At 44.2% G+C, this 18,181-nt stretch overlaps 1 protein-coding gene across 1 annotated transcript in view; it reads right to left on the bottom strand.

The window, feature by feature from the left end:
* Positions 1-848: 848 nt before the first annotated feature.
* The window catches only part of LOC112221178 (pro-neuregulin-2, membrane-bound isoform-like), a 53,641-nt gene continuing 36,308 nt past the window's right edge, over positions 849-18,181 (bottom strand). Inside the window, exons 2-12 of the mRNA XM_042303261.1 lie at positions 17,226-17,388; positions 16,806-16,924; positions 15,499-15,619; positions 13,013-13,071; positions 7,766-7,789; positions 5,738-5,840; positions 5,220-5,355; positions 4,632-4,762; positions 4,057-4,275; positions 3,728-3,911; positions 849-3,545 (exon numbers count right to left, since the gene is read on the bottom strand). Coding sequence (XP_042159195.1) covers positions 3,072-3,545; positions 3,728-3,911; positions 4,057-4,275; positions 4,632-4,762; positions 5,220-5,355; positions 5,738-5,840; positions 7,766-7,789; positions 13,013-13,071; positions 15,499-15,619; positions 16,806-16,924; positions 17,226-17,388 — 1,733 coding nt within the window. The 3' untranslated portion in view covers positions 849-3,071. The remainder of the gene's footprint in view (positions 3,546-3,727; positions 3,912-4,056; positions 4,276-4,631; positions 4,763-5,219; positions 5,356-5,737; positions 5,841-7,765; positions 7,790-13,012; positions 13,072-15,498; positions 15,620-16,805; positions 16,925-17,225; positions 17,389-18,181) is intronic.

The following is an 18,181-nucleotide window of genomic DNA, read 5'->3' as shown; positions in this document are numbered from 1 at the left end:
GTGAAAATATTGCCACCTAGTGGCTAGAAGTTTTCAAAGTCTATTTTGCTGGATTGACCCTTACCTGTCACACAGATGAATGGGATCAGCATAAAGCAGAATAATTATTATCAGTTTGATAGACAATCATAAATTGGCAGGTAAAACTAGCTTCTGACGTAAGATTGAGAATCCCCCCTACACATTGAGGGTCAATGAAGGAGGAGGCCTCTTCTTTGTGATAGAGAATGACAACACTTTCAAAATGGTAGGAATAAAGATTTATTTTCATATGAAGAGGTGGTTTGGATTTTTCTTTTTCTTTTTTACAAGTATGTTTTGATAAAACTTGCAAAAAACTTCTAGCATATTCCAAGAATGGAGACATGAGAAAAGGGGATTTATTGCTGAATGTTAAAATGAAGACACTTTTCACTGAGTGGAAAACGATTTGCTTGCTTCTTTTCCCATGCACCCAACTACCTGGACCGCTAGGACATGCAGGGGGCAGGGGGAGAAGAGAGGGAGAGGGGGCGTAAAGGAGATGAGGACAAATGCTGTAAAAACACAAACATTGTGTGTGTATGTGCCGTGTTGAAGGGTGTGTGTTGTGTTTAAGTGTGTGTGTGTGTGTGCGCGTGCATGCGTGTGTGTGTGTGTGTGTGTGTGTGTGTGTGTGTATGTGCCGTGTTGAAGGGTGTGTGTTGTGTTTAAGTGTGTGTGTGTGTGTGCGCGTGCATGCGTGTGTGTGTGTGTGTGTGTGTGTGTGTGTGTGTGTGTGTGTGTGTGTGTGTGTGTGTGTGTGTGTGTGTGTGTGTGTGTGTGCCGTGTTGAAGGGTGTGTGTTGTGTTTAAGTGTGTGTGTGTGTGTGCGCGTGCATGCGTGTGTGTGTGTGTGTGCGTGTGTGTGTGTGTGCGTGAGAGAAAGAGAGAGTAAATGTGGAAGGTAGGAAATATTGGTTGCAAGGGAAGGAGGTAAGGGGGGATTTTACATTTGAACTACCACTAGAAGCACACTACCGTCACTGGCAGTATCCTACATTGCAAATCCCAGATTGAATACAGTGATACTAAGACAAACTAGCCAGAACTTTGGGCCATGAAAATAACATCTATATCTCTAAATGATATTCCACAATAATCCTCTGAATTCATCAAAGGAGTTGGTTGTCATTTTTTATATGGTACTTATTATAACATTTTTTTGTGATACATGCATCTCCTGTGAGACTCTACTGGTAAAGGGGCAAATTAACATTTTCATTTAAAACCAACTCATGGGGACTCATGTATTTTACACAATGCCCTTTTTCTTTTAGGTAGAGGAGCGGGATGCTCTCTGTCCATTTAATCTCATAGTATTTCTGAGGTGCACCCTTTCTGAGCAATGCCTGTAACCCATAGCGGAGTGGACAAGCTGTTGTAATGTGTAAATCTAACATATCCCATGATAATAGGTTATGTCATAATCTATGATGTCATTGGCAAGAGGGCGGGGTCGGACAGAGACAGACACATATCAGATCATTCAGTCAATATGACCAAGCAAGGTATACTTGTGTTAATAATAAAGGTATAGGAATGCAAAAAAGGATGCAATAATCGATAATACCATACCGTTTGTTGGCTATGATTAAAAAAAGACAAACCGAACAGACTCAAACACACTGCAGTGAGTCAGTCAACGTAGGAGAGACTTTAAAATGAACCTGTGTCACTTGTCACAGCACACAGCAAACCAGTGCCATCATCACTACGAGCCAATGTCATCATCATCATCATCATCACAGAACAAACCTGTCTCATTACACTGTCATAGAACAATCATCCAAGAGCCTCAACATGAACTCCATATCAGCCGATTTTGGCATTTTTAAAACCCACTTTTTTTTTTCAAGTTTCAAGAGTTTCCATAGCTCCATACTATATCACAGATGAAAACAGACAAGGAAGAGGGACATAATGGATCTGGCCTATGGACCATCGTGGTTCTTGGGAAATGGAGTCTTTTTCTTGATGGGATGTGAAAGTCCTGAGACACAATGCGGCTTTAGTTAAGCTGCTGGCATAGGAATGGGGGAGGGCAGTCCATGTAGGCCAGAATCAGGCTGGATTGACTGGATTGGTAGGATTGGCAGCTCCCTGGCCAATGAATGCTCATGGATGGAGGTTTTACAGTGCAATGGAGCTTCTGGCAGCATGACGATTGGCCGGTTGAGTATGTCAGTTTAACAGTGACTACACCCTCATAGCTGAATGGACACTCATGTCTCCCTTGCTGTGACCAGACTACAACTCATCATGGAGTGCGTACACACCTGCATGCACACACACACACACACCACAACCGTCACCTACTCTCATTCCCATTTAAAAACCCTGAACACCTGTGCAGGTACCTTGGATCACCTGCATTCCTCTGAAACAATACACAGACGATGACAGGCGGACAGATGATGACATGAATGACTGATGTGAGTTAGTTGGAGCGACTCATCAAAAACTAGCGCTTCACTTCCTGTACCAGGACAAGACACCACATCCAGTTGCGTCTGTGATAAATGTCCCCCGTGAAAAAACAACTGCGTGTGGATCATTCTCATGTAAACATACACCGTTAGACAGGGGTGACTCATATTGCATGATGCCAGAATCATATCACAGTTCAAACAGGGAGATCCTAAATCAGAGCAAGTCAAAGTAAAGAGGTCTATAAAATGAGGAGTCTGTATTAGAAAGGCTACAAAAACTCAACTGGACCTCTGGCTTCAGCACACAGCAAAAGGCACCACAATATTATTCTATTATCTAACTTGTGTAAAATTGGCACGTAATCATTTTTTTCTCTCATAACGCTGTAAATCAAAAACTTTACATATAAATATTTTTCCCTGTAAAAAAAGTCTTTGCTGTTAGCTAGTAGACAATTTTTGCTGAAATGAAAATAAATATTTCATTTATTTAGAATATCTGTCTGTTATACAAAATAAAAATATTTCTCCTAGGTGCAGGTCTCTACTCCACTGTTGTCTTTAGGTGGGTCAGGGTGGTCGGGGTCAGGGGTTAGAGGTCAGTGGTCAAGGCGGGCGGGTCTTAAAGGGGTGTGTTGTCATTTTTGGAGGAGCGCGACTGGGAGCTTTTACTGTGTCCGTTGCTGCGGGTGCTTGGCCGCCCCTGCGCCCGGTGAGTCCGTATGTCGGCGGTCGGGGCAGGGGCGGTAGATGATCGGTACCCACGTTCACACGGCTCCATGTTCATGTTCTGCATACTGAGGAAAGGAGTGCTCTCTCCTTGCCCCTCCTCTTCCTCCTCCTCCTCCTCTGATTGGCTGAAGCTCTGAGAGCTGTTGTCCCGTAGGCCCATTGCACGCTGGGAGACATGTCCATTGAGGCGGTTCCGACGCGGGCGCCGGCGGCTCCTGATTGGTTCACGGGAGGAGGCGTACTCCTGCGTGGTCTCATAGGCCTCGTCGTCAGGGAGATGATAGGGGCTGGATGGAAGGCTGCCCGTGCTCTCTGTCAGGTAGGGTTGGCGAGGGCGACGGGGTTGCCGGTACAACCGTCCATCCTGCAGGGACAGAAGCAGAGAACGTCACACACAAGATACTCTAGTCTACAACTAACAACATCATACACTACTTACAACAACAAGGAAGTGGAAAATATGACTCATGAGTCACAGTTATAAAATGGCCTGCTTTCTGCCATATGTGTAGTCGCTAGTGAGTGTAGCGGCAAGGTCATGGTCACCTGGGGGCATCTCAGCAGGGGCTGGTCGTCATCCCGCTGGTAGGCTGCGGCGGCAGGCGGCAGGGCGAGGGCGTGGCCTGTGTTTGGGGATGTGATTTGGAAGGTGGGCACTTGGGGGGGCAGTGGGGGGTAGTGGAACTCAATGGGCGACAGACGGGCTGGTGTGGTCAACGCTGACACGTACCTGTGGGGAGGGGAGGGGGGAAACAGAGACACACACACACAAAACTGTATTAAATCTAGTTCAGAGGCCCAAAACTGAGACAGTAGACAAGTAGTCATTCTGTAGTTTATACAAGTACACATTGTGGTCATACTAGTCATCCCACCTGTCACTGTGAGGTGAGTCTCTCAGAGAGTCGTAGGAGTCTCCATACTGCAGGCTGGCTCCCTCAGAACAGCCCCAGTAGGCGGCCCTCCGTGCCCGTGCCTCCATGCAGGTCGGGCTGCTGCATTTACTGGTGCCCACTGATGAGGAGAGCGCCCCCGACTGGCAGTCTGAGTTCATACTGTCTGTCCTCTCTATACTCCACGTCCGCTCCTCATGTCTACCGGGAGAGGGGAGAGAGAGAAACAGAGATGGAAGTAAGTAACAAGAGGGCTTTATGACATTTCTGAGCCACAGAAATGTCCTGACGTGTGTGTGCTTGTGTGTGTGTCTATGTGTGTGTGTGCTTGTGTGTGTGTCTATGTGTGTGTGTGTCTATGTGTGTGTGTGCTTGTGTGTGTGTGTGTGTCTATGTGTGTGTGTCTATGTGTGTGTGTGTCTATGTGTGTGTGTGCTTGTGTGTGTGTGTGTGTGTGTCTATGTGTGTGTGTCTATGTGTGTGTGTGTCTATGTGTGTGTGTCTATGTGTGTGTGTGTGTCTATGTGTGTGTGTGTGTGTGTATGCCACTACAGCACCTGGAGTTGTGGGAGACTGTAGATGAGTGGTGGGATCTGGTGGACATTCGGCTTCCTGCGTAGTTTACAGTTTCTTCTGGTCCATGCTGTATAATACTACACTCTGTGGTAGGAGCGTTCTTTGAGATGTACTGTGAAAGGAAGAGAGAGATATGCATTGTGGGAGCTGTATAGGTATGGGCGATATGGCAATCTGTCTCTCTCTCCCACGGCTTGCAGACAGTCCTGGCTCTAGACGTATGCTGTGTCGGCAGGCTTCCGGCCAAACTGGAATAAGAACGTGTTATAACACCCGTTACAGTCAAAATAATTCTGTTTCTGAGCCTGAGGTATCTTGTAGGCCCTGTACACACTCAGTTTGTACAACTGGTGTACAATGCATTTGACAAAACAATTGTGATCCAACGGAAGGTTTTTCTGAGCAAAAGTGTTTACACAGCGGTTGTGGAGACACCACACCGCAAGTGGTTTTATGCAGACAAACTCTCTGTAGTATAACAGAAATAACCATTGTATCACAACCGTTGTGTCAAATGTGTTGTACATCAGTTGTACAACCTGAGTGTGTACGGGGCCGTAGTGACTCACGTCGACCATGGGGATCTCTTCAGGCCCTGGCCCAGGGTGGTTGGGACCGTTAGCCAGCATGCGGTTGGGCTGCTCCACACACTGGTTCTGGTTGACGTTCTGGTTCAGGTGGCCATGTATCTTCTTCCTCTGTTTCCTGTACGACATACGCAAGAAAAAGTGTAATGTGTTATTGTTCTAGAAGACATTGAGGAAGATAGTAGATAAGAACAGAACAAGTTTATCAGAAAATTTATATAAATACAAACTACAGTTTGACAGGAATGCAGTCATTTTACAAATTCTGTTCTGTCTGTCATTGAAATATCCGGCTTCAAACATTAACACGTTTAAAAAATATATATAATTAGTTAGTAAAACTCATCTAAGAAGTTTAAAAGCTTAATTTCCAACTGTGACATTGTAGCTGTGATCACTGGCAGTCAGTGAATGCCTCCTGGGCTCTGTGAGGAACTGGTTGAAATCATTTCAACCAGTTATGCCCGGCTGGGTGGGCTCTGTACAGCACCAGTACGTACTTGGTTTTGCAGTATGCAACCACACAGACCATGCCCACTACCAACAGTGCCACACAGATGCCTGTGATGGTCAACACCCGCCGCTGGTACAGCTCCTCTGCCTCTGTGAACAAACCACACACACACACACACACGCACACACACACACACACACACACACACACACACACACACACACACACACACACACACACACACACACACACACACACACACACACACACACACACACACACACACACACACACACACGTGTGAGCGCTACTCTACAGAAATAATCAAACAAAAGCTAAAGCTAACTCAGCACCTCCTCTTTCCCTCCATACTCATCACTAACCTCTGACCTCTAACCTCCCTGAAAGTAACCAATCGTCTTTCTCCTCCAGCTTAGTAGTGCTAACCTTAGACAAAACAAAAACTAACCATGATGGTACCAACCTTGTAGGCTAACAGTGGCTTAGCCACAACATAGACTGTTTCAGTCAGGGTGGTGCTTATATTTGTCCTGTTTCATACATGTACAAGTGTGTAATAGTTCAACAGTTCAACAATAGTAGACTCTTTTTTTTTACTGGCAATGTTTGCTTCTTGTAGGCTTACTGTATGTCAAGTTCAAACAATCTCTCAGAAACTAGGCCTCATCCTACATAGACCTATATGTTGCAATGTGTGGTTGGTCTGGATTCCTCCTCTGCTTTCCCTACGTGCACAAATGTACCACAATGTCTATGGAATGTATGTCAAAGAGGTCTAAGGACACATGCCTGTATGATGGAATCAGATGATAATCATAAGAAAAAAAGCATTTTAGAGCAAAAACACCACAATGGTTTGGGGATATTCATAAAACTCACCGCCAACTAAATAAACACCTTTAAATTGACCAGAGAATGCACAAATATAAAACACAGATAACTCACAATCCCCATATGTTAACAAGGGAAATATATTGTAGCTTTTGCATGAGAGTTATCATTATTTTTCAAGGTTAAATGTGGGTTCCTGATCTTTTTTCATCAGTTAAAAAGTGTAGCTAGTGTGAATCTCTGTTGTCATGGTGAAGCTTTATGAAAACCTCCCTGTCAGGTGTTCTGATGGCATTTAAATGACCAATGAGCAGAAGGCTCGTTGTGGTGGAACATTGTCAGCAGATAAGTCACAATGACAGAGGAAAACAAACAGAACATGGGGAGAGGGGGAACGAAAGAAAGAAAGAGTGGACAAAGGAAGATGAAAGGTGGCGACGGCCAGATAGTGGAGGAAGATTGTCTGGGAAGGTGTGTGTGTGTGTGTGTGTGTGTGTGTGTGTGTGTGTGTGTGTGTGTGTGTGTGGGAGGTGGGGGTCTAAAATGGGGTGGTGATGGGGGTTTTAGTGCTAAAGGTCGGGGAAGGGGTGCTGTATAGAGAGCCTTAGCCAAGCATTGTATGTGTGTCACAGAAGAGGGTACTGATAGGGGAAGGGATTGGTGGTTGGCTGCTACTGAAGGAGCTAGGTCACTATCACTTACAGGAGCCTTTGATTCAATGCCAATCAACTGGGTCATGGTAGACCTACCACAGCTGTCTGTCTTATGAGACATGGGCTATTTTCTCAGGTGTGGTGTTACTGATAACCATCAGCCAATTTCTGTCAAGTTTGTCTCTCTGACTCAAAAGTACACATTTTAAAATTAATTTAGCCTCAATCAGGTAAATTTATTGTGCCTGCATTGTAATGTCTTCTACTTATATGTTCCTCTCGATCATCAACATGTCTGTGGCTTTGCTGTCTCCCTCTCTACAGTAATATTTTGGAGTGTACTACAAAGCATAGTTTCTAGGTTTTCTATAACTGAGAGAGAGGGCTAGCATGCATGCAGAGGGACAAGTGTCTTTGGACCAGGTAGGTTAGCGGGCGAGTGACAGATCGACAGATCAGAGAAGAGCTATTGGTTCTAGAGAGATGGTAGTAGTAATGTGTGACTGTGAGAGGATCTTGGCAACTCTTAAAATTAATAATATACATTCAAATGAATAATTGTTCCATACCCATAAATTCAATTCCAAGATGCTCTGCCAACGCAGAAAGTTGGACACAATGAAAAGGAAAGAGAAAAAGTTTCAGATAGTGATCGTCTACATTGGAACATAGATATATAGATAGTAGATACTAAACCATGAGGTTAGTATGGAATCTTTCGGTGACATAACAATGGTGATTAGCAGGTGTCACGTCCAGTAACAGACAGACAACGCGGACAGCCGCGGCTCTGTGACCCCAGAAACGAAAGAAAAGGAAAGAAAGAAGCATAACTAATAAAAGAGAGAGGGAAGCAGGCAGGAGACATGCAGAGACAGAGACAGCCACTTCACTTACTGCCATATTTACTAGACCTCATTTCTGGGGTAAACATATTTTGTTTTGTGTGGATAAAATCAAAGAAAAAAGAAAGGAAAAAAGCAGTGTGTTACTTTCCAACGTAAAAACACAGTATTGTAGATGTTGGTTGGCACAGAGATGGGAACAGCTTTGTAGGTCGACAGATTAATGACAAGTTGTAATGGTGTCCTATTGTTTCTTGTGTTATATCACTTTATCGCTCTGACACCTTTCATCTGAAATTATTATGATCAAATATGACAAAGGTGTTTTCTATCAGCACAGCATGAGCAATAGCACTAGTAAGATATGTGTGTTTCTTAACATGGTATGATGTGAATCGTGCCATCAATGATAGCTTAAAGACGTTTTTTAACCATATTTATGCATGCATATATAGATATATACAATACTGTATGTACAGGTAACTGCCAAAATAATGGAAACAGTTGAGTAAATGAGGGATACAATGTATATTGAAAGCAGGTGCTTCCCCACAGCTGTGGTTCCTGAGTTAATAAAGCAATTAACATCCTATCATACTTAGGGTCATGTATAAAAAAATATTTTGGGCTACCATGGCTATGCTCCTATAGGATGACAATGCCCCCATCCACAGGGCACGAGTGGTCACTGAATGGTTTGATGAGCATGAAAATGATGTAAACCATACGCCATGGCCGTCCCAGTCACCAGATCTCAACCCAATTGAAGACTTATGGGAGATTCTGGAGCGGTGCCTGAGACAGCATTTTTCACCACCATCAACACAAGACACTTGTAGAATATATGCCAAGGTGCATTGAAACTATTCTGGCTTGTGGTGCCCAACTCCCTATTAAGACACTTTATGTTGGTGTTTCCTTTATTTTGGCAATTAACTGTATATTCATATTGTGCTCCAAGTCCCCATTAGCTGTTCTCTAGGCTTAAACCAACAATGACAAACCCGTTCATAGTGCTCTTCTCATCTATGTTGTCTACTAGTGGCAAGGAAACACTCACATACAATACCAGTCAAACGTTTGGACACACCTACTCATTCAAGGGTTTTTCTTTATTTGTGCTATTTTCTACATTGTAGAATAATAGTGAAGACATCAAAACTATGAAATAACATATGGAATCATGTAGTAACCAAAAAAATGTTAAACAGAGATTAGATTCTTAGATTCTTCAAAGTAGCCACCCTTTGCCTTGATGGCAGCTTTGTACACTCTTGGCATTCTCTCAACCAGCTTCACCTGGAATGCTTTTCCAACAGTCTGAAGGAGTTCCCACATATGCTGAGCACTTTTTGGCTGCTTTTCCTTCCCTCTGCGGTCCAACTCATCCCAAACCATCTCAATTGGGTTGAGGTCGGGTGATTGTGGAGGCCAGGTCATCTGATGCAGCACTTTCCTTCTTGGTCAAATAGCCCTTACACAGCCTGGTGGTGTGTTGAGTCATTGTCCTGTTGAAAAACAAATGATAGTCACACTAAGCGCAAACCAAATGGGATGGCATATCGCTGCAGAATGCTGTGGTAGCCATGCTGGTTAAGTGTGCCTTGAATTCAAAATAAATCACAGACAGTGTCACCAGCAAAGCACCCCCACACCATCACACCTCCTCCGCCATGCTTCACAGTGGGAACCACACATGCGGAGATCATCCGTTCACCTATCTGCATCTCACAAAGACATGATGGTTGGAACCAAAAATCTCACATTTGGACTCATCAGACCAAAGGACAGATTTCCACCGGTCTAATGTCCATTGCTCGTGTCCATCGTGTTTCTTGGCCCAAGCAAGTCTTTTCTTCTTAATGATGTCCTTTAGTGGTGGTTTCTTGGCAGCAATTCGACCATGGAGGCCTGATTCACGGAGTCTCCTTTGAACAGTTGATGTTGAGATGTGTCTGTTACTTGAACTCTGTGAAGCATTTATTTGGCCTGCAGTTTTTGAGTCTGGTAACTCTAATGAACTTATCCTCTGCAGCAGAGGTAACTCTGGTCTTCCTTTCCTGTGACAGTCCTCATGAGAGCCAGTTTCATCATAGCGCTTGATCTTTTTTGCGACTGAAATTTTCTGGATTGACTGACCTTCATGTCTTAAAGTAATCATGGACTGTCGTTTCTCTTTGATTATTTGAGCTGTTCTTGCCATAATATGAACTTGGTCTTTTACCAAATAGGGCTATTTTCTGTATACCACCCCTACCTTGTCACAACACAACTGATTGGCTGAAACACATCAAGAAGGAAAGAAATTCCACAAATTAATTTTTAACAAGCCACACCTGTTAATTGAAATTCATTCCAGGTGACTACCTCATGAAGCTGGTTGAGAGAATGCCAAGAGTGTGCAAATATGTCATCATGGCAAAGGGTGGCAACTTGGAAGAATATGAAATATAAAATATTTTTTGATTTGTATAACACTTTTTTTTACTGCATGATTCCATGTGTGTTATTTCATAGTTTCATGTCTTCACTACTTTCTACAATGTAGAAAATAGTAAAAACAAATAAAAACCCTTTAATGAGTAGATGTGTCCAAACTTTTGACCAGTACTGTAGTTACCTGAACATGGTAAACAGGACATTGATGGGGCAAACAAACCAAGCATTTTAATGATTTGAATATAAGAACTGGCTTAGGATGAGCTCTCTGGATGAAACATTATGACAATGGGTTATCAGTTGCCCATTTGCAGCAAAACTACTGGCTACTTCACTAACATCTAGTCAGAACATCACAGATAACTACCGGTCTTCATATCAAGAATTGCATCAAGCCATCCAAGCTGCATATCAGGTGAACCCTGTATATTCCATTCAATGTATCATCATCCAATCTCTGCTGCAGCTTACTGTGTAGCATATGATCAGGAGGGCATGCATAGAGACCTATATGTTAACTCTGCTGTCTGTTTCTCTGCATGCACCTCTGTCCATTAATGATGGGTCTACTGGTTAAGTCCCTCTGTGTAAAGAACCAGCACGATGGACAACAGAGGAAGGGATAGACACAAAGGCATGCACATATAGTGCCTTGCAAAAATATTAATCCCCTTGGCATTTTTACTATTTTGTTGCATTACAACCTGTAATATTTGGATTTCATGTAATGGACATACACAAAATAGTCCAAATTGGTGAAGTGAAATGAAAAAAATGCTTGTTTCATGAAATTTAAAAACAATTAAAAAAGCAAAAGACGTATTCACCCCCTTTGCTATTAAACCCAAAATAAGATCTGGTGCAACCAATTACCTTCAGAAGTCACATAATTAGTTAAATAAAGTCCACCTGTGTGCAATCTAAGTGTCACATGATCTGTCACATGATCTCAGTATATATACACCTGTTCTGAAAGGCCCCAGAGTCTGCAACACCACAAAGCAAGGGGCACCACCAAGCAAGCGGCACCATGAAGACCAAGGAGCTCTCCAAACAGGTCAGGGACAAAGTTGTGGAGAAGTACAGATTGGGTTCGGTTCGGGTTATAAAAAAAATATCTGAAACTTTGAACATCCCACGGAGCACCATTTAATCCATTATTTAAAAAAATTAGCGAATATGGCACCAGAACAAACCTGACAAGAGAGGGACCGCCCACCAAAACTCATGGACCAGGCAAGGAGGACATTAATCAGAGGCAACAAAGAGATCAAAGATAACCCTGAAGGAGCTGGAAAGCTCCACAGCGGAGATTGGAGTATCTGTCCATAGGACCACTTTAAGCCGTATTCTCCACTGAGCTGGGCTTTATGGAAGAATGGCCAGGAAAAAGCCATTGCTTAAAGAAAAAAATAAGCAAACACGTTTGGTGATCGCCAAAATCGCATGTGGGAGACTCCCCAAACATATGGAAGAAGGTAATCTGGTCAGATGAGACTAACATTTTTGGCCATCAAGGAAAATGCTAAGTCTGGCGCAAACCCAACACCTCTTATCACCCCGAGAACACCATCCCCACAGTGAAGCATGGTGGTGGCAGCATCATGCTTTTGTTTTTCATCGGCAGGGACTGGGTAACTGGTCAGAACAGAAGGAATGATGGCACTAAATACAGGGAAATTCTTGAGGGAAACCTGTTTCAGTCTTCCAGAGATTTTAGACTGGGACGGAGGTTCCCCTTCCAGCAGGACAATGACCCTAAGCATACTGCTAAAGCAACTCTCGAGTGGTTTAAGGGGAAACATTTCCCCTTTCAATCGAATTGAGGATCTGTGGTATGACTTAAAGATTGCTGTACACCAGCGGAACCCATCCAATTTGAAGGAGCTGGAGCAGTTTTGCCTTGAAGAATGGACAAAAATCCCAGTGGCTAGATGTGCCAACCTTACAGAGACATACCCCAAGAGACTTGCAGCTGTAATTGCTGCAAAAGGTGTCTCTACAAAGTATTGACTTTGGGGGGGAGGGGGGTGAATAATTATGCAAGTTCAAGTTTTTTATATTTTTTGTCATATTTCTTGTTTGTTTCACAATAAAAAATATTTTGCATCTTCAAAGTGTTAGGCATGTTGTGTAAATTAAATGATACAAACCCCCCAAAAAAAATCAATTTTAATTCCAGGTTGTAAGGCAACATAATAGGAAAAATACCAAGGGGTTGAATACTTTCACAAGCCACTGTACACATTCACGCAGCCACGCAAGCACACACACACACACACACACACACACACACACACACACACACACACACACACACACACACACACACACACACACAGGTAGGTATCGCCCTCCAGAGCATGCAGCAGCGTCCCAATGAGGAAGACAGACAGACAGACAGACAGACAGACAGACAGACAGACAGACAGACAGACAGACAGACAGACAGACAGACAGACAGACAGACAGACAGACAGACAGACAGACAGACAGACAGACAGACAGACAGACAGGAGGAAATGAACATACTGTAGAAACCTGCCATGACGGATTTTTGACAGCGATCACCTGTATAGTCATTTGGACACCTGATGGGGGAAACAAGCCACAGAAGGAGAAGAGGGAGGGAGGGAAAAGAGGAAGAGGGGGAGGGAAAGGAGGCGAAGGAGGAAGTACATATAAGGGAAAGGAGGGAGGGAGAGAGAGAGTAAGGGAGGTAGGGAGGTTGAGAGAAATGGAGGGAGGGAGAGAGCAAGAGAGGGAGTTAGGGAGGGAGCAAGGGAGCAAGGGAGGGAGGGTGGGAGGGAAGGAAGGAAGGAGAGAGCAAGAGAGAAAGGGAGGAAGAGAGCAAGAAAGGGAGTGAGGGAGGGAGAGAGAAAGAAAGGGAGGGATGGATGGATGGAGGGAAGGAAAAGGTTGGATGAAGGGAGAAAGAAAGTGAGAGGAGGGAGGGAGGAAGAAAGGGAGGGCAGGAGAGAACAAAAAGGGAGGGAGGGAGGGAGGGAGGAGGGAGGGAGGGAGGGAGGGAAGGAAGGAGGGAGGGAGGGAGGTAAAAGGGAAGAGAGGAGGGAAGGAGAGATAGGGAGATAAAGATAGGGAGGGAGGGAGGGAGGGAGGGAGGGAGGGAGGGAGGGATGAAGATAGGGAGGGAGGGACACAAGAGAGCAGAGAACATGGAGTTAGAAACAGAGCACAGCCTAATAGTATTTGTCAGAGGTAGAGGGTAGAGCGTTATGCCATTGCTATGACATCATTACTATGGCGTCATCGCTATGACATAATTGCACGCTATGACATCATTGCACGCTATGACATCATCACATGTGGAAGGCTGGAAGATGTGGACCTGCGGGAGGTGGAACAGGAGGAGTCGGAGCTAAAAGCATATCAGCAGAAACACCCACTACACATTACTGATTGACAGGGTTTGTTTCCCAAGATGCACTTTCAAAGAGTTTGGGCTTAAAAAACTGCAAAGGCATAGTCTGCAAGGAAGCACCCCTTTGCTGAAGGACTCATAGACATCTAGGAGAGAAAGGTGGGGGATTGGAGTATACATGGGATGTCCAAGTTTTTACACTTACCGTACTGTAAATATAATGTAACTACACTGGAACTACAGTGTGTGAGTCCAGGCAGCATAATACTCCCTAACACATACATATGCTGATCCCTGATGCTCTAAAACAGTATTCAATTGAACTAGTCTCACAGGGTCTGAATATTCATAACATGCATAAAACTGTACAGGATATATTTTCCCCCTCATATAGTACCAAAGAGAAAACTTCACTGTACATTTTGGATCAATTAAAGAAAGAACCTCTTCCTTGGAAGAGAAGAGCCCACTCAGCAATTTCCCATGCAGTTATAAATAGAGACACTGAGGCAGCATGCAAGCCCATGCTAGGACATCGCCTCTCTCTCTCTCTCTTCCTCTCACTATCTCCATCTCTCTATCTCATCCCCCCTCTCTTTTTCTTCCCCTCTTTTTGTCAGCCCTGTGAACAAGACAAATAAAAAGGGAAACAGTCTCCACAGAGATATAAACATCTCTCTTTTCAAAAAAAGCATTCATCTGAATGAAATAAAATGGCATTCCTTCATTTCTCTCTGATGCTAAAGAGGGAATGGGATTTGTCTGAGGGCTGCTAACCTCTAGCATACAATGCCAGTGCCACACCATAGCCTGCGCTAGTCTGCTTGGTTCATTCAGAACAGAGCTGATCCTTCTAAACAGACCGACATCTAGGCTAAGAGAGAACACAACATAACTCTAACTCTGTCTTTGTTTCTCTACTCTGTCAAACATAACTCTAACTCTGTCCCTCTGCACACAACTCAGACACACAACTCAGGATCAGGATGCACTATTTACAACCCCTAATTGACCGGCAACATGACTGGATACACGTCTACCTCCTACAGCCTGACAGAGTACAGTGTTCTGTGTAGGTTAGGGTATCAGCCAGCCAAGCACCCAAACACCTCAAGATATTTTGTTAGGCTGTCTGTCACAGTATGAAATGGAACAATTTTAGGCTGTCTGTCTGTGGGGCCTTGTTCACCTGGGAAAAGTACATGTCTTTCATCTCTAGTATTGCTTGTTTGCTAACACATTGTTAAACAGCATGCAGCCATTCGTACAACGAGCTGGAGATATATTAGAGGGATAGGGAAAGAGAGGGAGAGAGAGCAAGAGAAAGAAGGAGAAATAGATGGAGGGAAAGACACCTAGATGTCGAGAAGCGGACAGATCAGAGATGGAGGAAAGATGAATGTTTGTCGAGAGCAAGAGAAACAGGGGTGAAGGGAGAAGAAGAAGAATGAGTTTACAATCAACAGGGAAGCCTTTAATGTTGCACCCAGACTAATCCTTGAGAGGATCATTTACAATGAACGTGATGAGACTTGGCATTTCGTGTCTGGAGAAGGAGATTGGCGATTGGGTTAACAACACACAGCTGAAGCCACATAGTGACAGACACAGCAGAAGGACAGGACCAGTCACTTACTTGCATGACAGTTGGTTTATACCGTGTATGAAATAACAGTCTCCACCGTTCACACAGTACGACTTCTCTGTGTCGTTACAGCGCCGGGCGTGACTCGAGCCCGGAGACAGAGTAGTGGTCACTATGGAGGAGAGAGAGTAAGAGTAGTGGTCACTATGGAGGAGAGAGAGTAAGAGTAGGGGTCACTATGGAGGAGAGAGAGTAAGAGTAGTGGTCACTATGGAGGAGAGAGAGTAAGAGTAGTGGTCACTATGGAGGAGAGAGAGTAAGAGTAGTGGTCACTATGGAGGAGAGAGAGTAAGAGTAGGGGTCACTATGGAGGAGAGAGAGTAAGAGTAGTGGTCACTATGGAGGAGAGAGAGTAAGAGTAGTGGTCACTATGGAGAAGAGAGAGTAAGAGTAGTGGTCACTATGGAGGAGAGAGAGTAAGAGTAGTGGTCACTATGGAGGAGAGAGAGTAAGAGTAGTGGTCACTATGGAGGAGAGAGAGTAAGAGTAGGGGTCACTATGGAAGAGAGAGAGTAAGAGTAGTGGTCACTATGGAGGAGAGAGAGTAAGAGTAGTGGTCACTATGGAGGAGAGAGAGTAAGAGTAGTGGTCACTATGGAGGAGAGAGAGTAAGAGTAGTGGTCACTATGGAGGAGAGAGAGTAAGAGTAGTGGTCACTATGGAGGAGAGAGAGAGTAAGAGTAGGGGTCACTATGGAAGAGAGAGAGTAAGAGTAGTGGTCACTATGGAGGAGAGAGAGTAAGAGTAGTGGTCACTATGGAGTAGAGAGAGTAAGAGTAGTGGTCACTATGGAGGAGAGAGAGTAAGAGTAGTGGTCACTATGTAGGAGAGAGAGTAAGAGTAGTGGTCACTATGGAGGACAGAGAGTAAGAGTAGTGGTCACTATGGAGGACAGAGAGTAAGAGTAGTGGTCACTATGGAGGAGAGAGAGTAAGAGTAGTGGTCACTATGGAGGAGAGAGAGTAAGAGTAGTGGTCAGCAAGGAAGAGGGGGAGTGTGGCGGTAACTAAGAAAGAAAAGGAAAGTGTAGAGGTAACTATGGAAGAAGGGTAATAAATGGTTACTAAGGAAGAAAGGGAAAGAATGTTGTGGTTACTAAGGAAGAGAGAAAGAGAATGTCTGGTCTTTACCAAAGAAGAGAGGAAGAGAATGTCTGGTTGTCAAAGAAAACAGAGCATGGTGGTTGTCAAGAAAAAAAAGTATGTGGTAGTTAATGAAGAAGGTGGAAAGATTGTGAACGTTATAGAATAGTAAGAACATCATACTGTAGATAGAGGATGGTGTGTCTGTGGACTCACGGCTCTGCACACTGATGCTGCTCGTAGTGCTCTCCTGGCCCAGCATGTTCTCAACCACACACGTGTAGTTCCCAGAATCCTCCAGCCTCGCTCGGTTGATCTGGACCTTGGAGTTTTTCCTTCAGAGAATGAGAGAGGAAGAGAGAAGGAGAGAGAGAAATGGAGTGAGAGAGAGAAGGAGAGAGAGAGAGAAATGGAGTGAGAGCGAGGAGAGAGAGAGAGAAATGGAGTGAGAGAGAGAAGGAGAGAGAGAGAGAAGGAGAGAGAGAGAGAAGGAGAGAGAGAAATTATGTGATTAATTTGAGTCAAGATGAATGCTTGTCCAAAACAGAAACAGCAGTGTCTATAGTGTCTATTTTGGAGTGTCTTTGTTATGCGTTTGAATGTGTGACTGGAGGTTGGCTGGTCTCTGAGACTCACTTATTGGTCTTGATTTTGACATCTTTTCCCCTCTGGAGCTCTCGGCCATCTTTATACCATCGGAAGGAGGGGCTGGGGTTCCCTGACGCCTCACACTTCAGATACAGCCTCTCCCCCTCCATTAGAGACTGGCCCCTCATCGGCCGCAACTTAGGGGCCACAGCTAGAGAGAGAGAGAGACAAAGAGAGAGTGAGAGAGACGAGAGTGAGAGAGACAAAGAGAGAGAGAGAGGGGGTGGGAGGGGTTACGGAGAGAGTATTTATTAGGATCCCCATAAGCTACTCTTCCTGGGGTCCAAACAAGATTAAAACAATTACTTCACAACAAAACACAAAAACAGCCTACATCATAAATATCACAATACATCATAGAAGACATTATTACATTATTACTCTAATATTACACATCTACAATATAAAGACCCCAGTACCACAATATCATAACATTATAGTGTGTGTGTGTGTGTGTGTAGAGTGCGTGTGTGTGTGTGTGTGTGCATGTGTGTGTGTTTGTGTGTGTGCCTCTTCACAGTCCGCAATGTGCCGTGAGGTGTTGTTTCATCTGTTTTTTTAGATCTGATTTTACTGCTCGCTTGAGTTACTTGATGTGGAAAAGAGTTCAGATCTAGCCATAGCACTGTAACATCCACTTTGAAGGTTTTGAATTATATTCACTGTGCACTGGATAGGAAGCTGCATTGTATATCTGTGTTCACAGACTTGTCAAAGGTGTTTGACACCGAGAACCACACCTTCTTGGTGCACAGGCTGAATTGTGTTGGCATTACTGATCATGATCTGGAGTGGTTTGTGAACTCGCTATCAGATCGAACCCAGTGTCTTAAGGCAGACGGTTGTAAGTCGTTTGTGCTCGGGTGTGCCTCAAGAATCAATTTTAGGTCCCCTGTAGTTTATTATTCATGTCAACAACATTTGGAGACATATTCAGACAGCTG

This window comes from Oncorhynchus tshawytscha, linkage group LG21 (genome assembly GCF_018296145.1).
Source record: "Oncorhynchus tshawytscha isolate Ot180627B linkage group LG21, Otsh_v2.0, whole genome shotgun sequence".
Classification (NCBI taxonomy): domain Eukaryota; kingdom Metazoa; phylum Chordata; class Actinopteri; order Salmoniformes; family Salmonidae; genus Oncorhynchus; species Oncorhynchus tshawytscha.
This window is presented reverse-complemented; position numbering and strand designations above follow the sequence as displayed.